Source organism: Prionailurus viverrinus, chromosome E3 (assembly GCF_022837055.1).
Source record: "Prionailurus viverrinus isolate Anna chromosome E3, UM_Priviv_1.0, whole genome shotgun sequence".
Lineage (NCBI taxonomy): Eukaryota > Metazoa > Chordata > Mammalia > Carnivora > Felidae > Prionailurus > Prionailurus viverrinus.
Window position 1 is genome coordinate 5,296,293 of NC_062576.1, and position 25,262 is coordinate 5,321,554.

General features: G+C 47.6%; 1 protein-coding gene across 1 annotated transcript in view; it reads left to right on the forward strand.

Moving 5' to 3' along the window:
* The first annotated feature begins 3,926 nt into the window (after positions 1 to 3,926).
* Positions 3,927 to 25,262, forward strand: part of CYTH3 (cytohesin 3) — a 100,751-nt gene continuing 79,415 nt past the window's right edge. Inside the window, exon 1 of the mRNA XM_047838565.1 lies at positions 3,927 to 4,062. Coding sequence (XP_047694521.1) covers positions 4,026 to 4,062 — 37 coding nt within the window. The 5' untranslated portion in view covers positions 3,927 to 4,025. The remainder of the gene's footprint in view (positions 4,063 to 25,262) is intronic.

The following is a 25,262-nucleotide window of genomic DNA, read 5'->3' on the forward strand; positions in this document are numbered from 1 at the left end:
AGGCAGTTCTAGCTCCCAGAACGTACAGGGCAGAGTTTGTGGTGGTCCCATTTCAGATGCAGAAGGTGGAGCACAGAGATGTGAAGCAACCTGTTCAAGGCCACACAGGCAAGACATGGAAGCCCCTGGGCCATCTGACTTTAGAGCCTACATTATCCCGTTAGAAGACATGATGTGCTGTGATGCATCACGGCCGAGACCTAACGACCTTACTGGGTTTTTGTGGGGCTTTTTCGCAAAGGCAACAAATGACCAGAACTCAAGGCCTTATACGTCAAAGTGCAGAACTCCATTTGCGTGCACACAGGTAGGCCCTGGGGGTCCCATGGCACTCAGTGATGTGTGTTCTGTCACTTAGCTGCTGGCTAGGAGCTCACTTTCTATTTGGAGGACCGTGATCACAGACAGATGTTCTATGTACTTATGTTTGTCATTTTCACCCTTTTTCTTGTCCGTTAGTACACTCTGAACCCCAGGGTGGAGTTTCCTGGTGACTTCAAGCTGCACACTGCAGACTCTGACCAACTTCCAAAGGGGACCTTTTTAAATTAAAAAAAAAAAAAGTTATTTTTGTTTTTTGGTAGGTCAGGGACGTACTATAAAAATGAAGAGCTAGATAAAAACAACCCAGTTCTTTATTACTATAGAAGACACCTTGCGTGTAATAATTCTTCATACCGATGTCACCTTGAGTGGGTATAAAGCCTTTCTACCCAAAGACAAATAGCTTGAAGCGGTAGCCAAATTATTTTTTTCAGAGTTTACCATTAACACAACATTCGAGTGCCTTTTCCAGCAGAGATGCAAGTTACTAATCAGTCTAAAAGGAATTGAGCTGCCCTTGGGAAGTTGAGGCCGGGGAACCTTTGTCAGTTGTGTGGATTCTAGGGGAGAGGACAAGACCAAGGTGGACTGTTTTGAAAATTGGAAAGAGAGGCGGAAGCCATCAAGGACATGATGTCTGGGCTTTTGAAAATTTAATGAGGATGTGTCTTGACACTTAGACCCCGTCGGTTGCCTGGGCAGAGTGGGGAATGCTAATGTGCACAAGGTCATCTCTATTCCAACGAGATGTTTTCTTTCCGAGATGAAATTAGATTTCGGAAAGCATTATTTTCCTTCCGTGACCGTGAGCTGACAGTGAGCTGGCTGCTGTGTGCGTGGCGCCTTCCCTGGACTGGACCAGACCCCTGAGCAGATGTAACGGATTAGCTGAGGTTCCCATCTGCTGACAGTCACTGCCGTCTCTGCTTTTCTGTGCAGGGTCTGAATGCATGGGTAATGCAGGCGGCCTAGGCAGCCTCTTTCTGGCTGAGCAGGAAGACACAGGCCTTGGCAGGGTTTCGGCTCTTGTGACTTGAGTGCTAGGAGAGGACACTTTCTGTCCAGCTTCACAGACTTCCACTTGGAGGATGGAGATTGATGTACAAAGGAGAAGTTCTCTGACCTTTCCGGAATGTGCACATTCTTGATTTCTTAAACTATTTCTGCAATGGTCAGAGGGCTGATAAATGGGTTTCAACATGTTTTCAAGAGGTGTCCTCCTTTGGATGGCCCTGTTCATTCAGCAGCAGTAACAAAAGCTGTTGCTTTCTCCCTTTCTCTGACATGGCCAGGCCCTGCGGTGGATCGTGGAGTCAGAATAAATACAGACTATAGTCTCCGTCTGAAGGAGTTTCAAGGCTGCAAAGCGGATACACAGGAAACAGCAAACACTGTGAGAAAGTCTGGAAATAGGCTAGGACATCAAAATTCAATTTCAGAGTTATTTGTGTAATTATTTGCCTAATGGCTGTAATCCTTCCAGGTCTTAAGTCCCCTGAGGACAGGGACCAAATTGATCTTTTTCATCATCATCTTCCCAGCACCTGGGACAGTGCTTGGACTACAGCAGGTTCCTAAATACTTACTGTCTAACTGAGGGATTGCAACGGGGTTTCAGGTTTAACACTTGTTATCTTGGAGCCCTGTCTGCCGCACAAATTGTTTTTCTTACAAATTCATTTATAAAGCTTTCAACTTCTGATGAAACCACACACATGCTGGACATAAAGCAAATGCCTATCTTAGTGGGTAACTGGGATACTTAATGTTCCTCTATGTGGGGCAACCTGAATGTGTGCAGATTAGATAAATGCTATCTTGGTGGGATATAAGAGATACTGAAAAACAGCTTTTTTTAGTTAGTTAGTAATTTGAAGTCTTCTAATTTCTCCCTTCAAGAACAGGAATGAGGGGCTCCTGGGTGGCTCAGTCATTTAAGCATCCAGCTGTTGGTTTCAGCTCAGATCATGATCTCACGGTCTGTGAGTTCGAGCCCCGAGTCGGGCTCTTTGCTGATCGTGCGGAGCCTGCTTGGATTCATTCTCTCTGCCCCTCCCCTGTTGTCTCTCTCTCTCTCTCAAAAATACATAAACTAAAACCAAACAACAACGGAAATGACATCCTAAGCCTTTATTACCCCAACATTTTTGCAGGCTTTGTCAAAATGGAGGCGCTGGCTGAACTGTGGGGATAATCTAACATTCTGCTTACAGATAACCGGGCCACGCTTTATTCTGATGGAAGTTGTCTTAGATGGACATCAGAGAGCAATTTTCAGATTCAAACTTTGAGAGAAGCACCTTGGATCACATGTTAAGAAACCTAAAGAATGAGGAATTTGACATTTAAAAGCTGTTATAATTGATAGTATCTTTGAGTAAGCTCCACATATTACATTATCAAGTTCAAAGTGTGCTGTCATTTTTCTCAGTAACCATACTGTTATCTTCAAGATAACCGAGCTGACAGGGACATGATCAGGAAGCCGCGTCTGTAGGCTGGGACTTACACGTCCATCTCGGGACACCCAGAAGTGTGCGCGGTCAATGCAGAAGCACAGGAACGCTGGGTGTCTAATTCCCGAGGTTATTGGGAGATTGCACTCTGGAATCATCCCACAACCTTGAACAAAAAGGTGAAAACTTTCCATTTTGATAAATGACAGCGGAAGGAAACAGGCCATTTGTAAATATAAAATCGTTGCTGGAAAATGATATTAGAGATGAATTATCTCCTCCATTACAGTGTTTCCTTTTCTTTAATGCAATTTGGTTCAAGCGAAATGAACAGAAAGGCTAGGGAGGGCGCACGTTCAATGCTTCAGGGGAGTTACTGGAAGCAAGACGTGGACGGAGAAAGGAGAGCCACAGATCTGGGGCAGGCCGAGCTGAAGCCTTCTGCCCAGGAGGCCTGCGCCTAGGACCCTGGCTGTGCCCACGGGAAATTGAATTCAGAGCTCCTTCTGCATCATAAATCCAGGGCAGCTGGCAGCTCTCCAAGGGAGACTGGAGAGACAGTGCGAGAGCATCTGAGGCCAGCCAGCCGGGCCAGCCCCCAGCTGAGGGTGGGACCCAGGTGTGCGGGTTTGGGGTCCAGCCTTACACTCTGCTAATTTTAAAGTGCGCTCGTCGCCAGCAAAGAAGCGTCTTCATTATGCATCAGAAAGCCGGTTACTCGGAAATGCCGCGGGGCCCAAGGGGCGAGGCCAGACTTTTGAATGTGTGCGTTTCTTGAGCTTTTTTTTTTCCGGAGCGCACGTGCGAGGAGGACCCTCGGCGCCGGGGTCTGTAGAAGTGGCATCCCGCGCCCGGGACCCCACGCGCGTCCCCAGGCCGCGCGAAGGCGGGGGAGGGCGCAGCAGGGGTCGCCGCTTCCCGGGCCCCCTCCCCCGCCGCCCAGAGTCGCGTCTCAGCCCAGCCGGGCCCGCGCCGCGCAGTCCGGGAGGGGCCGGGCGCGTTCCCGCGGGCGGAGCCGCGCGGTCCCGGGCCCCGCCCACCGCGCCCGGGGGCGGGGCCTGCGCGTCACGTGACGGCGCGCCGAGCGGAGAGCGCCCCGCCCGGCCGGAGGAGGCCCGGGCCGCGACCCGGCGCGCGCGCTGCTGGAGCCGCCCGGCCGCACGCGCGCTCCGCACCCGCGGCGCCCACCGCCCGCGGCCCCTCGCCCGCGGCTCCGGGCTCGCCGGCAGCGGGAGCGGCCTCAACATGGACGAAGACGGCGGCGGCGGTGAGGGCGGCGGCGGTGAGTGTCGGAGGTGTGGCCGGCCCGGGCTGGCGGCCTGGGGCGGGGGTCGCGGGCGCGCCGGACGGGAGCGGGGCGGCGGGTCCGGGGTCGGGGGTCCGGGCAGCGCCCGTGCCGGCTGGCGACAGGCGAGGCCCGCGGCGGGTCGGCCCGGGGCCCAGCGGAGGGGGGCCGGCGGGGTCGCCTCCGAGCCCGAGCGGGGGTCCGGGGCGAGGCCGGGGTCGCTGGCGGCCGGGGTGGCCCGGGGGCTCGGGCAGGGCGCGGGGGTCGCCCTCCCGGGGCGGGGGACCTTGGGGGCGACCTTCCCCGCCTCTCGTCGCCAAGGGCGTTCACGCCCTCCGGAGCCCGACCGCAGGAGGCTGACCACCCCCCCGCCCTCCCCACCCTTCGGTGTCTCTTCCCAGGTGGTGGGAAGCGGGGTATCCCCGAGAAATGGGGAGGGGAAAGTTCCGAATTGGGGATCCTCGGGGTCCAAGAGGGGCGGGTGGAGGGACAAGGTTGAAAGCCGTGTGCCCGTGTGCCGGGCTTTAGGTCACAAGTGGTGCGTGGGGAGGCTTCAACGAGGAGTGGGCAGCCGGGGCACAGGCATTTTATGAACTGGGGGACGTTCCGGGTTAAGCCCCCCAAATAAGCCCGGGGCATCCCGCGCTCAGGTGAGGGCAGCAAGAGCCGGGTTGTGTGCCTGACGCCCAGTTAATTTGCAATTGTTGTGGATGACTTAGTGGCGTGCAAATTACTGTCGTGTCATGCTGCGAATCATGCCCGTGAAGCTGCATTTACGCGCGTGTGTGGAGTGGGGTCGTTGGTTTGGAAAGCGGAGGGGTTACCACCCCTGTCTTGCAGGCACACCCGAAGTTGAGGTTCTCAATACTTTGGCTGAAGATCTCCTTGATGCCGACAGACGGGATCTTCAGAACCCCTTGTAATAAGGGAGGGTTTTGAGGAAAAAAAAAAAAAATCTTAATTACAGGCTGCAGCCGCCTGTGAGAATCAGCAGTCTCGAGCGCTTTCAGGTTGAAGTGGTTGGTTAATCAAGGTGCCTTCTAAGACTGTAAGGGCTGCCCGAGAGGTTTGTGCCCCAAGAAGCGATGCGACTGTGATCGTGGGAAGCTGGCAGGCTTGGTGGCATTTGTCGAATTCAGTTCTCATAGTTAAAGCTAGGGATAGCACTGTGGCATCGAGTGGGTGTGTTGTTTTTCGAAAGAAAGTGCTGTGGAAAGAAGGAGCCGAGTTGCAGAGCCTCCTACAAGCCAGGCTGTCTGCCTGAAGAGTCTAAGCGATGGATTCTCCCCAGATCCCCTGCCTCCTGCCTGTCACAACTTGGGTAACACAACAGGCATACAGCAGTTTTTCCCTTTTACAGAGTAAACAGGCATCACGTTTAAGCATTTGACATCAGAGTCAAGGTAGGCAGCCGGCTTGGCGATTTTGTTTGGAAGGCGTTTCCGACTCCTGTGAATAAAGACATGGAGACGGTTTCAAGGTAAAAGCAGACATAAAGATTAGAAAAGGAAGTCAGCGTGGCCCAGCAGTTTACAGATCTTGAGTACTGTAGCAAAGGATGTTATTAAGTATCAAAAGTCTTAAAACTTTCTCTGGGCTACTAATTTCCAGATTGTATTCCCGGGAGAGAGGTTTTCAAAAATGTCATGCTCAAAGATGTGCGTGATACTATTTGTAGTAGTAGAAAATCGGAAATGGCAATGCCTGATAGGAGGAAGGTGAGGTAAATTATGGGAAGTTTATTGATGAAATGTTAGAACCATTAGAAACAAGCAGTTGCTTTATATGTCCTGGTGGAAGCAACGTAATGTAATGTGAATGTAACGTTTTTCTGTTTTCCAAGTTTCTGGAATGATATGCATTACTTTCAAATTTGAATTAAAGAAAAACCTTATAAAAAAAAACCTGTGCATTGGGAAAAGGGTGTGATTGCTTTTAACGTACCATTTAATCCACTAGAACAATTGTCAATGACCAGTTGTTTATTTGTCTACTAAAATGCCCAGCAGCATGGTAGGTGCCGGAAAATAACTTTTAACCTTTACTGATAAGGTTTATTATCTTCTTTGAATTATAGGAGACACTTAAAAATAAATTTGGCTATCTTAGAATAAATATGTTTTTGGGTAAATGAAAGCCTTAGAGTTTTGAAATAAGAATCATTGTATAGCAATTATGATACACATTTGATGTGCTTGTATTTGACTATTTGGGGAGGTTTTGAAGTTAATATACCTCTTTAAAGTTCTTTACAGTTATTACTGCCATTTAGATAAAAAAAAAATTCTTTGCTTTAAAGCTCATGTTAAAAAAAAAAAAAAAAAAAAGATGTTTAATCGCTACACCCAACGTGGGGCTTGAACTCACCACTCCGAGATCAAGAGTCGCATGCTCTTCCTACTGAGCCAGCCAGGTGCCCCTAAAATTCACGTTTTTGTTTTTTTTTTTTTTTTTCAACGTTGATTTTTGGGACAGAGAGAGACAGAGCATGAATGGGGGAGGGGCAGAGAGAGAGGGAGACACAGAATCGGAAACAAGCTCCAGGCTCTGAGCCCTCAGCCCAGAGCCTGATGCGGGGCTCGAACTCACGGACCGCGAGATCGTGACCTGGCTGAAGTCGGAGGCTTAACCGACTGCGCCACCTAGGCGCCCCAAAATTCACGTTTTTAAAAATAAAGTTCAGCCCTTCGAAAGAGAGTAATTTCAGTTGTCAGTCGTTTGCCAGCCAGTCGTAAAACATAACTTTTGTGTACATATTTTTAGAGTAGAGAACTTTGAACCCTACATGGGGAAGTCAGCTACAACTTGTTTACAAGATAGGGTAAATAATCTGTGCAAATGGTAGTTACACAGGCAGGAGAGATCATTTAAGAGCTTTTTTTTTTTTTTTTTTTTTTTTTTTTTTTGCAAATGATTCTTACTTGCTATTTTTATAAGTTGAATTTTTGTTCAGGGTAGTAGTATTTGTTCTTTCCGTGGAAGATAAGGGGAGAGGGTGGTGATCTGAATGGTTGGAGGGCAGTTCTAAGGAGGACCACGTTGGGGGGTTGGTTACAAGATTACAAGAACACATTGTTACTTACAGTGTGCCCAGAGTGCAGTTAAGGTATTTTTAATTCCTTCGGGGCTTTATTGCCTTTCGGTTTTTCTAGAACAGCTCTTGAGATTTGCCTCTATTTGGCAGGTGACTGGCTAGTTTGGCTCCTTGCCACCATCTTAACTCAGTTTGGGAATGTGCCTGATTGATGTTCCCGAATGGACCATCTGTGGCAGATGACGTGAAGGACTTTGCTGGTTTTCCCCTCCCCACCCCCAGTCAGTGTAGATGAGGATTATAAGCGTGTGTTTCACGTGAGAAGGTGCTCCGCCTCACTCATAATGAAATAAATACAGATTAAGACCAGGCTGAGAACCCACCTTTCACCTGTCAGCCAAGCAAGGACCCCCCACCTTTGAAACCATCTGTTGGCAGTGGGAGGGTAAATTAGTTACAGAGACAGCCTGGGTCCTGTTGGCTCAGGTCCATTGCTTGCCCTTCCCCTGTGGAGAGAGTCACCCCTGCAGGCAACATTTCCCAGACCTTTGGATCAGCTGGCTTGCAGCCAGGTTTGGGTGGTGCGAGCCTCTGGTGGGTGGTGGGAGAGATGGATGGCTACAGGAAGGGGGAAACCAGGTTCTTTCCTCCTTACGTTTGGCCTCAGACCGTCTCTGTGGCCGTTGCACGGTCTCCTTTTGCCTCCAGCGCCTGCCCATTTCCCTGAGCTTTGGAAATCCCTCCTCCGTTTGGTCCTCCAACTTAGAGGTGGCATCAGCTTCTTGCTCTTGCGGTCTCTGGTTGTCTTACCATTTTCCGTGTGACTTCTCAGCTTTTGCATCACGCATGTAACCAACTCCTTGTATGAAACGTCCTCCACTTGAGATCCCTGGAGGGCCTTCTTCTGTTTCTCTGGATGGATCCCAATGGATGCAGCAATGTTGGGCAGCAGCAGCTTTTTAAACAATTGCAAGTGTGCAAATCCTTTCAACAAGCAGTAACAGTTCGAAGAATTTAATCTGAAGGTATATTTGTGCATGTTGGAGATGCTGTAGGTACACGATTATTTGCTGCATTGTTTGTGGTAGTAAAAGATGAGGAATAACCCAGGTTATCCACAGGAGACTCATCGGGTAAATCTCATACCCAGATGGTGAATGAAGTTGTAGGAAGGAACGAGGAACCACTTTATGAACTGATCTGGAAAGATCTCCAAAATGCTAAGTTACAAAAACAAAGTGCAGGAAAGTGTGCTTTGTAGGCTACCATCTTTTCTCTTTTCTTTTCTTTTCTTTTTTTCTCTTTTCTTTTTTTTTTTCGGAAGTGTTTGTGTATGTGCGAAAATTCTCAGAAAGGTTAAATAAGGAACCAAGAATTAGGTTTCCCTGTTGGGGGAGGGCAATGGGAACTGAGCAGGTGGAGAATGAAGGTGCAGTGGAGCCGTGGCTCTGTGCCTTTTAATTTTTTTGAAATTCAAAAAAGTTTATTTCTGTTTCTTCCAAAATTGGAAAGCCATTTCACACAGAAAAATAGTATGCTGGTAAGAAGACATCCTTTTTGAGAGGGTTTTTTTGTTTTGTTTTGTTTTTTTTGAGAGAGCTAGAGTGAAGGCAGGGGAGAGGAAGAGGGAGAGACTCTTAAGCAGAGCTTGATGGAGGGATCAAACCATGACTGTGAGGTCATGATCTGAGCTGAAATCAAAAGTTGGCTGCTTCACCAACTGAGTCACTGAGGTGTCGTGAAGTATTTTTATATACTAAAAAAAAAAAAAAAAGATTTAAATGTAGAAAGTTATAAAATATGTTATCTATATTTCCAGTCAAGGCACAGGAAATTACTGGTCTTTTAATGTTTAAGAGGTGACATGATGGGTGTTTTCAGAGTATGCTTAGAGCGGGTTCTTGAACGCTTGTTCAACGGATAGTGATAGCGCCTCTACCAAAATGCCAGGCACTGCTCCTGGCACAAGGTTGAGTAGCGGTGAATAAGGCAGATGAATTTCCTGCGTTCCCAGAGCTTTTGTTTAGATGGGAGACAGACAGGAAAGGTAAACAGACACATAAAATAATCACAAGTTATGCTGAGTGTGTTGAAGGAAATCATCAGGGGTGGAGGGACTTGGGGGGAGAGGCAGGGGAAGCCTCTGGGGGGAAGAGTGCCAGGGGGCGGGGCTGGAAGGAGTGGCCTCAGGGGGTAAGGGATTCACGAAGCCAATGCAGGATTTTAAACAGGGCAGTGATGGGGCGCCTGGGTGGCGCAGTCGGTTGAGCGTCCGACTTCGGCCAGGTCACGATCTCGCGGTCCGTGAGTTCGAGCCCCGCGTCAGGCTCTGGGCTGGTGGCTCAGAGCCTGGAGCCTGTTTCTGATTCTGTGTCTCCCTCTCTCTCTGCCCCTCCCCCGTTCATGCTCTGTCTCTCTCTGTCCCAAAAATAAATAAAAACGTTGAAAAAAAAATTTAAAAAAAAATAAAATAAAAACTCCATTTTGGGGCGTGTAGTCTAAAGAAATCAAACTGTGAAGATTCTGGCACAAACATGCCCAGCTCAGCACTGTTTCTCAAATAGGGACAATTCCACTGTCCAGTAATACATGAATTGGTTAAGGGACATGTGCATAATGGCACTGAATAGCAACGGGCCATTGAAAATGTCCCAACGGTTCAGTGTTTCTACATTCTGTTTAAAACATGTTGTTACAGGAGCGCCTGGGTGGCTGGTCGGTTGAGCAGCTGACTTCGGCTCAGGTCACGATCTCGCGGTCCGTGAGTTTGAGCCCGGCATCAGGCTCTGTGCTGACAGCTCGGAGCCTGGAGCCTGTTTCCCATCCTGTGTCTCCCTCTCTCTCTGCCCCTCCCCCGTTCATGCTCTGTCTCTCTCTGTCCCAAAAATAAATAAACGTTGAAAAAAAAAAAAAAATTTTTTTTAAACAGGGCAGTGATATTTGACTTCTGTTTCAATAATTTTAGCCGATGTTTACATAATGCTCTCGGCTGTTGGGGTTCCGTCCTGTGTGCTTTATTGTATCTTAGCTTAATGTTCGTGGTAACCCTGTTAGACGCTTAACATTACCCACCATTTACAGATGGAAATGGAAACCAGAGGTGTGGGGAAGCTAACCGACTTGCATTGGATGTCACAGCTATAGTAAGGGGTGGAGCAGAGATTCGAGTCCACGTGTTCCGGCCCCAGAAGCCACATGTCTCACCATTGCACCCCCTGCCCTTTTAAGGAGAGTTTTCCTGGCCACCCAGTGGAGAATGGGTTGGAGGAGGGGAGGGTGTCCAGGAGTAGGAGCTGAGCAGGTGCTCCGGGGAGAGTCGCAGAGGCGTGGGGATTGGGCAGCCGAGGCAGAGGTGAAGGGAAAGAGATAAGATGGATGTCTATAAAGACACAGAAAAGTAGGGGAAACAGTGAAACACTCATGTTCCCGTTACTCAGAGTTAACAGAGTAGCTGGTAATGTTCTGTGACATTATTCTAGGTCTTTTGTAAGAAAGTAATAGTAATTCCAGCATTACGGGTAAATCTCCATCCCTGCATGTGGCAACGCTGTTCTTTTTGCTTGTTGGTTGGTGCCCTCCTTGGCTTCTCTTGCCTTAGCCTCAGATGTTCTCCCTCTTGTCATCCATGTCCAACAGCGATCCCTTAAGACAGGTCATGTCACCCCCTCTCTGAGTCTGTACTGTTGTCAGGCTAGAACCCTGTCTTGAAAGGCCTTCCTGTGGCCCACAGGGCCTATCAGTCCAGGGGGCTGCGAGCTTTTTCTGTAAGAGGGCCAGGTAGTAAATATTTTTGGCTTTGTATGTCACATACAGTCACAAATTTTTTGCTTTTTTGTTTTTAGTATATGTGCTGCCAAAGCGAGCACTGCTTTTTTGTTTTTAATGTTAGTTTATTTTTGAGAGAGAGAGACAGTGCGAGCAGGGGAGGGGCAGAGAGAGGGGAGACACAGAACCCGAAGCAGGATCCAGGCTCCGAGCTGTTAGCACAGGGCTCAAACCCACTAACCGTGAATCATGACCTGAGCCAAAGTTGGATGTTCAACCCACTGAGCCACCCAGGTGCCCGTCTGTCTGTCTGTCTGTCTTTCTTTCTTTCTCTCTTTCTTCTCTTCCTTTTCTTCCTTTCTTTTCTTTCTTTCTTTCTTTCTCTCTTTCTTCTCTTCCTTTTCTTCCTTTCTTTTCTTTCTTTCTTTCTTTCTTTCTTTCCTTTTCTTTCTCTCTTCCTTTCCTTTCCTTTCCTTTTTTTCTTTCTTTTCTTTCTTTAAATAACCCTTTAAAAACATGAAAAAACATTGTTTTCTTGAGGGCTGTCCTTGGCCCCTGCTCTCATCCCTTGCTGTGTCTTTGACATTTCCCACCACGCTTGTTACCACGCTGGTCTCCTTGATCTTCCAGGAACGTACCAGGCACACCCTGCCTCGGTGCCTTTGCACTTGCTGTTTCCATAGTGGTTTTCACTGAGGTTTCTGCTTCCTGCTTACTGGCTTCATCCAGGTTTCTTTTTCTTTCTTTGTAAGTTTATTTATTTTGAGAGAGAGAATCCCAAGCAGGTTCCATGCCATCAGCACAGAGCCAGACGCAGGGCTCGAACTCAAGAACCGTGAGATCATGACCTGAGCCAAAATCAGGAGTCAGACGCTCCACCGACTGATCCACCCAGGGCCCCTTCATCCAGGTTTCTGTCCACATGTCTCCCTGCCACAGAGGCCTTCGTTCACCAGCCTGTCTGAAATAACCCCCTGTTGTTACCCTTTCCCGGCTTCTTAACACTTACCACCCTGTACCTATTCCATATTTGTACACTGTTTGCCTCTTCTCTCGTAGACTCTAAGTTCCATCAGAGCAGGAATATTGTCTGCCTTCACCTGAGACCATACTCCAAGACCTGGAACACAGTACACAGACCTTCAGGGAATATCACCTTTTCAATTATTCTTGGTCCTCCACCCCTCCTCCCTTGTGGATTTCCTAAGGGCAGGTGTGGATTAGCTGTGGGTCCTGTGGTGTGGTTTTCCTACTTTAGCATATAGGTGTATGTCCATAAACAAGGTAAAGATCTCTTCTTGGTTTGTTTAAGAAAATTATAAAAATGGTATCCTATCGTCCGGATAGGATTTTACATTGTCGTTGTGAACCACACACACAGGTGAACTCCTGGGCTTGTCTCCTTTTCCAGACTTGGGGGAGTTTTTCTAGAGCGTAGCTCCAGATTGTGCACACGGGGCATAGGCTTCCTTTTGGTTTCCTTGCCTGCTGACAGATTGCTTTCTCACAGGGGGCATTCTCCTCCACTCTGGGCATTTATCAGACTTTTAAACGTTGGCCTGCCTCCTGAGGAAGAAACAGTGCATCGCGTTACCAGTGATGAGATGTTCTTTGGAGAATCGGATGGATGTGCCTACAGTTGGGAGGTCAGAGGTGCAGGAGGCAGAGAGGAATCCAGATTTCTGGCCTGTGTGACAAGGTGGTGCTGCTGCCACCGGAGAAGGGGAGGTCCGGGGAGGCGGGGCTAGGAGAAAGCCATTTGGAGGGTTTTTGTGGGTTTTTTTTTTTTGCTTTTTTTGTCAAAAATGACATTACTTTGCCCTGGCTTCGGGAGGATATTTTCACTGGTGTACAGTTGTAGTTTATTTATTTAAAAAAAAAAATTTTTTTTTCAACGTTTATTTATTTTTGGGACAGAGAGAGACAGAGCATGAACAGGGGAGGGGCAGAGAGAGAGGGAGACACAGAATCGGAAACAGGCTCCAGGCTCTGAGCCATCAGCCCAGAGCCCGACGCGGGGCTCGAACTCGCGGACCGCCAGATCGTGACCTGGCTGAAGTCGGACGCTTAACCGACTGCGCCACCCAGGCGCCCCAATTGTAGTTTATCAAGTTAATTTCTTGCAGTGTTTCGACGTGCCACTTCATTGCCTCTGGCTTCCATGGATTCTGCTGAGAAATCAGCTGTATCTGTCTTGTTCTGTTGAAGGTAATCCCTCCCCCATCCCCACTTTGGCTGCTTTTCAGATTCTTCTCTTTGCCTTTCATTTTCAGCTGTTACTGTGATGCGTCCAGATGTGGTTTTCCTTAAAACTATCCTTGTCGGGGCTGGTGGCGGTTCTGCTTTTTGGTGGTGCCGTGACCAGACTTAATTTTACCTTAGATTTGGAGAATTGGTGCTCATTATCTCTCCATTCATTCCTTTGGCTGCATTCCCCATCTCTCCTTCTGGGACTCCACCTTTTCATCATGAGCTGTGTGACTGACTCTCTCTTTTCTGTGTTCTTGTCCGCACTATGGGTCTGTGGTTCACTCCGTGTATATTCTTCTGACCTGTATCCCAAAATACGAATAATCCTTCCCTCATCTCCAACCCGCACTGAAACCATGTCTTGAGTTCTCAATTTCTTTCAGTGACTGCCTTCTTCAGTTTTCTTGATTCTTTTTTTCAGATTCCCAATTTTCTGCTGAAAATTCTCATCTTGTAAACTAATTTCTTTGTTGTATTAATCACGGTTATTATAAGGTCCTCGTCTGATAATGTCAGTATTTGGATAGCTTGTGAGTGTATTCTGTTGTCTGTTCTACCCTTGGTTTTCAGTCATGTGGTCGTGACTCTAGACATACCTGGTAATTGTAGACCATGTGTGTGAAAACTTGTAGACTCTGGCAATTTTCCTCAAGGGAAATACCACTTTAGAATTGTGAGGATTGCTCTGCTTCTGGTTTGCCCCCCTCCTGGGCTAGCTCTTTGGCGGTCCCCACCCGCCCCGAAGGCCTGGGCTGTTTACTGGGCTCCTCTTATCTGGCAGCCCCTGAGCTCTCCCCCCACCCCTAAGACTGCCGGAGGCCATGCCGGCCCAGTCACATTCTCCACCACTTGTTTCTGCTTAGCGTTTTGGCCTCTCTGCTTCTACAGTGAATCGGCAAACCTCTCCAGGAGAAAAGTGGCCCGGATTTTGGGTTCCCCTCTCTGCACTTACCTCTGGGATCCTGGCCTCCTGAGTCCTCACTGCATTTGGTAGCTGTCCGATACCTTCACACAGTTGTTTCTTATAATTTGTTCCGCTCTTTCGGTTGTTCTTGGCAGGTGGGTTTGTCGGTTACAAACTAGTCAGCCTTTACTGGAAGCGGCGTCTCAGGAGTTCAGTTTTGGTGTTTAGAACTGGACTCGGTAGTGAGAAGTCCCAGTGGAGGTGGCTGTGAGAGTCCGCTGCTTGGAGGACCTGACTGGGTGGGAGATGAACCTTGGGAAGACTTCAGTGCCCTTTAGTTAGTGGGACCGGATGAACGAGATAACTCGTGGGAGAGAGCTGAGAGAAAGGAGAAAGTCCCAGGACTGGGGACAGCCCAGGAAAGGAGACCTGGAAAGGGTAGCCAGTGGCGTTGGCGGGGGGGGGGGGGGGGTCCTTGGGGTCCTTGGGGGTTGTGCGGTGTTGCAGAAGTAGAGGGGGGAGTGGTGTTGTCGGAAGCGAGAGTGGTCAGCCGCATTGAATGCCCCTGAGAGGTACACTTAAATGAGGATGGAGAAGTGTCCCCTGGACTGGGGGACAGGCAGGGGGCAGGCAGAGGAGGGACAGGGAAAGATGTTTGCTTGCTTTAGGAAGAGCCGGTGCCACGCCTGCGGGTGGAGGTTTGCCCCGGGGATGAGAGTGGCTGGAGGGCTGGGGCTTGGCGAGGGAGAGGGGTGCCCGTGTGTTTTGCCACGAAACTTCTCTTGAGTAAATCATTTTGATGGAGGACCCACAGCAACTCATACCAGGTGAGTTAACATAGCAGGTGGCATGGTCACACTCTTAGAGTAACTTGGGGAGAGATGCATTAGCTCTGAAAGGGATTATTGGCACATCCTTTAGGAAGCAGGTTGATCAACCTGTGAGATGGGACTATTGAAACTTGGGAAGATAGGTTTTATCAAACACTGCGCACGATAGAACTACTCTGCAGTTGTGGGAGAAGAATAAGTCCCTTTGATGAGAGTAGAAGATACGTGACTCTCCTTCCTGATTTTTGAAGTTAATCAAGCTTCTCGGCACTGTGTAGTCAGCTCCCCATTTGACTTGGTAGACAGACATCAGGTTCTGTAGGGTGTTACAGCTTGGTTGCAGACAATTCAGCACATGTTTATTTGGGATAAATCTATCTTTCAGTGTTTGATAAATACTAGACCCACCTGGGTCACGTTAGTTGTCCACGAAGATTGGGTGATTTGCTTTCACAGAGCAAATTCACTCTTCCGGCTGACTTCGTTTTTGCCGGTCACGAGGAGCTCTGTTCAAATCGTGGAAAATAAGTTCCGGTCCTAAACTCTCAGCAGGGTTATTTTTAATTACTGTACTCTTCTTTTTGAAAAACTGATTCCTCTAATTAATAAATAAAAGCAGTTTGCTACAAAACTGGACATTTTAATGATGATTGAAAAATATTTCCCAATATCTAGGTAATTAGTGATTTTTTTTTTCCCCCAGTTTCATCCAGATGTTTGGCTGTGTGTAGACCCAGCCTTACTGCAGTTTTCTAATTCACTTTCATGGGAACATATAATATTCTCCGTTTATTTTGGACAGCAGAGTTTCCTTTTTCTGTGGACAGATACATATGAAACACATGGTCTTTGAGTGGAGTTTGTGGTCCTCTGAGAATTCTCTGAAGGAGGAAATGGGTTGACCTACTGGTTGCTATGAAGTAAAAACAATCTTGTTTTCATTTTTTCAGTGAACATCTGGGTTGCATTTATTATTTTACATTCTCGAGGTTCTTTAAAACCACAATTTGATAATAGGAGGGTTCATTAAAGCCGTGACTATTTAGCTATTTCTGTAATTGATTTAAGTGTTAGGGTGGATGATGTATTTAGAAAAGAAACAAAAATTGGATATTTCTTTCCTTTCTATAAAATGTAACTTGCAAGTAACAACCTTTGATTTTAAACCATAAAATAGGGTGTAGGTACTTTGAGGGGCAGGGGAAGGAATGATCACCTGGCTCATTTCTCTGTGGCCCTTTGCTGCTCAGTTGGTGGCTGTGGGTGTCTGATCTGTTACGATATCAACTCCTAGGGAAGGGGACCTTATGGCCACTAGAGAGTGGAACTTAAAAGCCATAAACCAGGGAAGGAAATCCCTTTTTCCTTCGCATCGACTGGAGGAAGGGAGCGTAAGCAGGTCTGGCCAGTAAGCTGTGAAGGGCAGTTTGCGGGGGGACTTCTTGGAAAGGTTTCTTCTTTCTTGGAAAAATACGGAAGACGGTTCCTTGTCTTTGAATGGACTTTGTTGGCCTGTTGGGTAGTCAGCTTCCATTCGTGATGTTCCTGATGTCCATCCACACGCTGAGGGTGACCAGCTGGCTCCTTGAGGATGTGGTTGAGCTGCCGAATGTCCCCCACCCGGAGCCTCCCTGTGTCCACACTTCCTGTCACGCGGGACGATAAATGCCCTTCTTGTTTACATGGCTGAGAAGCGTTCTGTAAGGAGTACAGGCATCTTGCCAGACACTGGCTGTGGCAGCAGGCAGGTCAGTTGTCTTTTCCACACAGCAAGGACCTCATCCCCATGGAGTGCGAGAGGAAACCTCTTCCATAGGTATTCATCAAGCATACGTACTTACCACTTGAAGAACCGAGCTGGGTTACGTTTTCTTTTCGAGATTGATATGTTCTCCTACTTTTAATAAAACAAAATGTATTTTCACATGCTCGTGAATCCGTTAATAGTTGCATGTGGCACCTCCTTGTAACATTTATTTTAACGCAAACATTTTTAACCGTGCAGCAATCCAAAGTGGCAGACGTTGGCCATTTAATATTCCGTTAGAAGACAGGACTTCCTTTTAGTTCTTAGCAGAGAGGAAATAAAATGATCAGGAATGTCCTTTTCCAAGTTTCAGTAATTGAATTAAAATTTTTTTGAATTGAGACAGACAAACGAATTCATTTTTGTTTGTGTTAGAGTATGGGAAAATTGGAGGATTTCAGTGACTTGGAAGCATTTGGCCTGTTCACACGGTGAGGCTGCACTTCCCAAGTGGGGGCAGGACGAGCGGTTGTAGACGTTTCTCAGCCTGTGACCGCGCTTCTGAGAGCACGGCGCATCCTGAGAAGAAAACGGTGCCTTTCACGGCCGCTGCGGAAGGGATCTTCATACTGGATAAGCGTTCTTCTCAAGTGTGGCCTGCTCTTGGGGGTCGCAGAGCGTCTCGTGGGTCCCCAAAGTAACATGTCTCCAAATTCGCTTTTTCATTTGAAACAGTGGCTAAGCCGTATGCTAGTCAGATGGTTACTGTGGCATTTTTTATTTTTACGGAAGAAAGTCAGATGCCTTCTTCCCTCCTTCCTGTGGTCGCCTCGGTCTCCGAGGGCTTTAGCGCTTCCTCTCTGTGGGCCTTCTCGTGGCGAGGAGCGCGGTCCGGTGCGTGTCCCACGCTCGTGCGGCACCCCCGCGCTTCTTCTGCCTCACAGATGCCCGGTCATTTGGCTGGACATGAAGAACATGACTAATTTTTTTTTTTTTTTTTTTTTTAGTAATCTGGAAAGAACATAAGCTGAGCTATTTCCCCTGGGTTCTGCTGCTTAGACATTTGGCTTCAGGATTGAAGTCTCCTCTGCCTCCCGTGTTGCCTCCACCCTTTTTCCTCTACTGAGGAGGAGCCTGGGGCCTTCTCGCTTTGTCTTCCCATCAGGTATTAAGATCCTGGCCGAGAGCAGACTGTCCTGCGTGTCAAGATGATAGCGACTGTCTCTTTCAGGGGTGTTGAAGGCTGCTTTCGCGTTAGCAACTTGATCTCCCTCTTGCGTTTTATCTGTGAAGGTTTGGGGCCGGGTGAGACCCAGTCTCACTCTTGAGGGAGAAGCCAAAGCCGACCGCCCCGGTCCCTCCGGCCACCTGCAGGCATGGTGCAGGCCTGCCCGTGGCCGAGCCCGTGGCTGGCATGTCCTCTTGGGGAGACCATCATCGGAGTTCTCTAATCACATGAGCTTGGCTTCCACGGTTTTATCTGGGAATTTGAGGAACGGATTTGACAGGGGAGTCATTTCCTTAAAAAGTTGTTAATGACAGTCAAGGCTGTTTCAACTTTCACTGGTGCAAGAGATTAATGGCCAAGCCTGGGTGGTAATACTAACCTGAACATCTTCCCCCAATGCTGGAGAAGGGAGTCTGGCTTTTACTATAAACGTTTAATTTTAGAAGGCTGTTGCTGCATGTTTCACTGAAGTTTTTTCTGCTAATGTCCATCCCTCCCTCCCTCCACCCAGAGTACGTTATTCTCCACTTAGTGGAATCTGGAAGCCTGGGACCTTTCTGTGCTGGGCAGCCTCCCTTGTTCTCAGCCTTGCTTCTTTGCGGCTGACTTTGTTGGGGTGAATCATGCAGTCATTGCTCCCCAGATAATCTCCGTCCTGTGGGACTGGAGGGCCCCCTCCCCCTTGTGGTCTAATTAATTAAGGGAATTAACATTGCAGAATTTCTGCCCGTTTGCTATGTCAGCTCAGCCGCTGGAGGATATTTCAGGGCAGAAAATAGCCAGCTGTGTGTGATGTTAATGGTTGGTTCTGAGAATTTGTGTCTCTGCTTTGTGTACACATACAGAAGTTTGTTTAACCAGTAGAACTGATTGTTGTTGACATATTTTTTAAGTAAATACATGCAGCTCCAATACTTCTAGCCTCGAGTCTGTGTGTATAATCTCCTTAAGCTTCAGTCTTCCTTCTTGTATGAGAAACGGACATGAAAAAAACCCAAGTGAAATTCTTTAGTGAAGAATCTGTCAAAAATCCCAAACAGTCAGGCATTTGAAACGTGGTCATCGACATAGGAGGCCCCCTGCCCGCAATTATGTACTCAGCAGAGTGAAAGAGCTGCTGTATTCCGGTTTAGGAATAGCAGATAACCGGCAATGAGATGATTGTATCTTCCCTCCCCCAGCTTTGCATTTTGAAAAATTTCAAGTCTACAGAAAAGTTGAATGAATACCCATATAGCTGTCACCTTAATTCACCAGTTGCTAAAATTTTGCTGCATTTGCTTTATCTCTAATACAAATTACAGGGTTTTTTGGGGAGGGGGGCCAGGGAGGGGTGGATCACTTGAAAGTAAGTTACATACATCATAACGCTTAATCCCTAAATACTTCGGCATTGATCTCCTAAGGACACTCTCCACGCCCCTGCCACACTGCAGAGAATCAATAGTAATTCTGTGATATCCTTACACATACAGTCCAAATTCTGCTTTCCCAAAGTGTTTCATATCTATTTTTCTTACCTATCTAGGCTCTGATCAGGTTTCATACCTTGCATTTACTTATGTCTCCTCAATGTTTTTTTTGGAGAGAGAAAGAGAGTGAGTGAGTTGTCAACAGGGGAGAGGGGCAGAGGAAAGGGCAAGAGAGAGAATGAATGCCAAGCAGGCTCCAGGCTCAGCATGGTGCCCATTGTGGGGCTCGATCCCACAGTCCTGAGATCAAGACGTGAGTCGAAATCAAGGGTCTGATGCTCAAGAGACTGAACCATCCAGGCGCCTCACGTTTTCTCAGTCTTTAAAACAATTTTTTTGGGGGGTGATGGTGACTTTTGGAGTGCCTGTAACGATTTCCTAGTATCATTTGCATCCTATAATCCAGGTTACATGTATAAACAGGAGAGAGAAGTGTTTTGGTTTCTTTAGTGTCATTTTTCTCAATACGTTAAAGTCATCTATTTGATTCAAGGTCAAAGTCACATTCATTTTTCTTGTTCTTTGGTAAATGTGGATTAGATTGGTAACCGAAAGGAGTTACTAAGCGGCTCAGATGTCAATGGAATATGTGCGTGGGTGAACTTGGACAAACATACACAGTGGTTTGTTAGACCTGCCCTCATATGGAGGTGATTAAGAATTTTATTTTAATATGTGGCCATGGCTTTATAAAGAAACGAGCTTCAGAATTGGAAAATTTAGTAAGACAAACTTTATTTACATATTACAAAAGAGAAGCTTTTGCTGCCAGGTTCTCGGATGAAGAACAAACCTGAAATCTCTTAGGAGTGAGTCCCCCCTCCTCCCCACCCTTCTTCTCCCCCCTTCTCCTGCCCCCTTTTTCTCTTCCCCCTTCTCCCCCTTTCCTATAGGCTTTAAACTTTTTTTTTTTTTTTTTTGGCTTTAAACATTTTTAACTTTGGCCGCAGCTGAGACTAATACAGGATCCAGCTGTAACTTTTTTGTTGTTGTTAGTATATCCGGTGATGGTCATGGCGAACTCATTGTATGAAAATTCAGTAAAGGAAAAGGGCAGGGTGGGAAAAAAAGTGACACTCCATAAAAGTATTCAAGAAACAGCGACAGGATCTAGGAGTCTCCCTTTCAGACGGCTGATTCAGATTCCACCCTGAAGTACTCACTTTGTTTGTGGCTAGTTGAGTAGGTGTTTTAGGTTTTCCTTCTTAATCATATTACATGTACAGCCGTGTAACCAGAGAGTATCTGCGAGGCTGAGTCTTGTTTTCAGGGGGAGGCAGAAAGAGTAGCCTCGTGAACCCAGACACCCGACCCCCCTGGTGTGACACAGGGCAGGGGCTCGGCGGGCAGGACACGGTTCCAGCTGGCGCAGGGGTGGCAGTGGTCTGCAGAAGGGAGCGGAGCTCGCTCTCCTTAGGTCTGTTGGGCAGCACCTTGACCAGAGAGCAAGTAAGTGTGGAATCAGCAGTTCAGTCAAATTAAATCTCAAATTGGCAGGTCTGCCTCGATGTAATTACTCTAAAAGTTTTGTGTCTTTGATCCGCTCTGTCTTACGAGGACCAAGTACATATCATCACCCTGTCGCTGAAGGTGGATTATATGTTTCAAAATAGCTTTTGTGATAAGTGTAATTATCATAAGACCAGTGATTTTCACATACTTGTGTGTCTCAAGCATTTTGTTTTTCTTTTTTTCTTTTTCCTTTTTCCTTTTTCCTTTTTCTTTTTCCTTTTTTTTTTTTTTTTTTTTTTTTTATGTTAAGGAGGTCAGATTTCTCCGATTTCTTCTAATTGTAGCCAGACATCCTGTTTGGGGGCTATTTGAGACCAGGGCTGCCTGTGAAGAAATTATGCAGTCCTGTGGTAGTTTTCTGAGTTGCTCTTTTTAGATTTGATTTTGTGAACAGGTTTCCTTGAAATGCCATACTCTATTTTTAGATGGTCTCTTTACATCTCTGTGGTTCTGGGCATCCGCAATAAACAGATTTATTATTCAGCACAAAAATGCTGTTCAGTGCCCTAAGGCTGTTGAAACTTTATAGGAAAAAGCAAACCAGTGACAAGTTAGTGGATGTAATAAATGAGGACCACTGAACACATTTAAAAAAAACCTTGTTCTCTTGCTCAGATCACTGCTGTATCTGGGCCGGCGTGAACGATATTTTGAAGAATCCTTTACACTAGGTGGGCTCAGTCTTCTGGGTTCTCACAAATTACTCCTTTCTGCCTCCCACTGAAAGGAACATTTTTGTAACCATTCAACAAACTTCCCACACTGCTCCTGTACCACTGTCCTGCCTCATTTTTACTCAAACCGTCTTTTCCTTTTTTTTTTTTTTTTAAACTTAAGAATAGTCTGGTAGCTTCTTAGATTTATAAATGATTTGGCTTGCTGCTGTGTATGGTATCAGAGGCCCTTATATTCTTGAAGTAATGTTTGATCTAACCAAGGTATTATGGGAGTCAGGGATTACGAACCTTGGGACCTATTTGGTGATAAAGTACTTATTCTTTTGTTAAAAATTGAGCTATAGTTCACATAACGTAGTAGTCAACCCTTTTAAAGCATGCATTTCAGTGGGATTTCGTATATTCACAAGGTTGTGCAGCCACCACCCCCTGATTTTAGAACATTTTTAAAAAAGATCTTATTTACTTACTTGGGGGAGGAAGGGAGTGGGGCAGAGGGGCAGAAGAAGGAGAATCTTTTTTTTTTTTTTTTTTTTTTTTTGAGAGAGAGAGAATCTTAAGCAAGCTTCATGACCCTGGGCTCATGACCTGAGCCGAAATCGAGGGGGACACTCAACCAACTGAGCCACCGAACATGGTGCCCCTTTAAAGATTTTATTTTTAAGTAATCTCTACACCCAGCACAGGGCTCGAACTCCCAACTCAATGATCAAGAGTTGCAAGCTCTACCGACAGAACCAGCCAGGCGCCCTTAGAACATTTTTATCACCTCGGAAGGAAATCCTGTCCCCATTAGCAGGTGTTCTCCCTGCACTGGCCACCAGGAATCCATGTGTCTATGGATGTGCCTGTTCTGAACAACCCAGGTAAATGGAGTCGTATGGTATGTGTCTTTGTGTGTCTGGCTTCTTTCACTTGGTTGGTTCATCCATGTTGTAGCATGATTCAGGATAAAGAGCCTATACTTTTCTCGTGGCACTGACACTGGGATCCGTTTTCATGTTGGGAGTAGCTGGAGAGAGTGCTCACCTGTCACGTGGTTGAATCTGAGGCTTGAGTGTTGTGTTCAAGGTTTTTAATGTGCGTGTGTTTTCTTCCCGCTGGGAAAGTTGAAGTTGATTTTTAGCCTTATTATTTGTAGAAGGTCTGGATTGAATCCTTGTGTCGCAAGCCCCGACTTTATAGTCCTGCACGGTTGCATCGAAAGCAGAACCATGTTGTCTGCAGGCAATTTTTACTCTCTAATGACTGGTCTACGGGTTCAAGAAATCAGATTTCCCAGGCAGCCATCCTGAAATCTGTTAAGAGAAGCCTGAAGGATCTGTTTCTTGGGTTTGGTGAGGCTTTGCCAGGAGGGAGCCCAGTAGCGGATGTAGGAGAACAAGGTCTCCTGAGTCCCCTAGTTCCCCTCCCAGCACACGACAGGACAGGAAGCCATGAGAAATGCCAGCGGACTCTGGGAAGCCACCGTCAATAGAAGAGAGTTAGATGGACTTAGGGAAGAGACGAGAAATTGGAAGCCAGTCGGCAAATAAAGCAGAATCGGGGTGTAGAGTCAGCGGGGTGGGCTCTGCTCGGGGGTGCAGCTCAGAGGGGGGGCGAGTGTGGACGCGTGCTATATAGACTTGGAGAGTTCCGAGTCATTGCTGCCGGCCTGAGTGTTCTCTCCCCCAGTCCTCCTTTCCCTTCTTGTTTGTTTGTTTGTTTGTTTTTTAGAGAGAGCGCACATGAGTGAGTGGGGAAGGGCTGGGGAGGGGGTAGAAAATCTCAAGCAGGCTCCATGGCCAGCATGGAACCTGACGCGGGGCTCGATGTCACGACCCTGGGATCGTGACCTGAGCCGAAATCAAGAGTTGGATGCTCAACTGACTGAGCCACCCAGACGCCCCATCCCTTGTTTTCAGGCAGGCAGTTGATAGCATTTTAGGCGAATATTTCTTTACGGAGATTGTGTTCTCTGCCTGGGGAGGATTGGGGCTCCCTGGGTGTGTGTCTGCACCCCAAGGAAAGCTTTCTTATGTCCTCTGTCTTACGGAGGTGATTTCCTCAGCCTTTCCTCCTGGAGTGAAGCCTGTCAGTGGACAGGCTTGCTCGTGGGAACCAGCACAAAAGGGCCCTTCCCATTCAGGAAGGGATCTAGTGAGAAAAGGAACCTTCTGCAACACTAGAGGAAGCCACACAACCAGCCACAGCTCCTCTTTAAATATGCGCAGACCACAAGAACCTCCAGGCAAATGGAAAAAAAAAAAAAAACCCAAACTCCACAGCATGAGGGAGGAGACTTAGTGCCACATTTTTATAGGATGAATGGCTGACCACAGAAGAACCAGAATTCTGAAATAGAACCTGAAACGTGATCCCGGGAGACCTGTAGGGGCTATGCGGCCGCCCCAGCCCTCCCCCCTCCAGTCACAGTCCCAACTGCAGGGGACTGAGCAGAAGGAATCTGGGAACACTGAACAGGGTGAATGGGACTGGGGCTGACTCATCACTGACTCCTGAGGGCAGGGTCGAGGGCAGGGTCTCAAGCAGTGTGCGAGGCCGTGCCGTGGGCTCTGCCGACTTGGGGGAGCGGCGGGGGTGGGGAGGGGGGCGGCAGGGAGGCCTGGTGACGTGCAGCGGGCAGAGGAAGTGGGCGGCTGGGTTTGCCCCTCCGCAGCACCAGTGTCTGGGACCAGGGACCCGGGGCGGCCGAGGACACGTGCGGCCTCCATGTGCCCAGATCCCGCAGCGCTCCCCCTGGGCTCCTCCCTGGCTCTGCAGCCATCCTCCCTGGTGCAGTGGGCAGCACTCCATCTGTCTGGAGCAGAAGCCACGCCAGACGGAGAATCTTACACAGAAATGAGATCCCAGAACCAAACCCGGTTGCTTCACAGAGAAGCAGACTTGCAGGCTTGAAGTTCCCAGTGTGAATGGTCAGCCCTCCCCCGACAAGCTTACTTAGAGCTGAACAAACACACCAAACTCAACAGCGTCCTACGGAGAGCCAGTCATTCTGTTCTGGGGGGAAATTGGGCCTAGATATCATTGTTTAATAATAAATTAAAAAAACACACACAGAGCAAACCCCATACAACAATCTGTTGCCAGAATAAAATGGGGTGGGGGTGGGGGCGAGGAATATACTTTTTGAGGCAGAGGAAAGTATGATTTTGAGGAAGGTTAATTGTATAAACTAGGAGTAAATTTCAAGTTGAATCTGCTTTGTGCTGTTTCTAATAAAACTCGGGAAAGACTGACCTAAGTGACTGACGGGTGAGATAAGGCAGCCACCGGAACTGAGAGCTAGCTGGTTGGGAGGCAGGTAAAGCCAAATGCGCAAGCTAAGAGAAGAAACCTGTAATGGTACCAAATGCATTCGCAGACCTTTAAAACCCCCGTTAGGATCCACCGAGAGCAGCATTTACAACGTAGAAAGTTAATTGGCGCTGTGATGTAGGTAAGTGTTGTTCCTGAAGAAGCTGCTGAAAACAGATCTTGGAAACAGTAGTCAGACCATGGGAAAAAGTCCCTTCGAGCCGGACAAGAGTACCAGCTGCCTTTGTGTCGAAAAGGCTCATCATCCTGCATTAGATAAAAGGGGGAAAAGGGCAAGTGGTTTGCTGGTGGAATTTTTAAATATCAAGACTAGAGTAACCTACAAACAGAAGGGGCAGAGGGGAGGACCCTTACAAAGAAGGAAAACGCAGGATGGTTTCAGGCTCTCCTGCGACATTGCCAGAAGACGGCGGATACAAGGTGTAGACTTTGGAGGTTGTGAGCAGGGCTGTAACCAAGA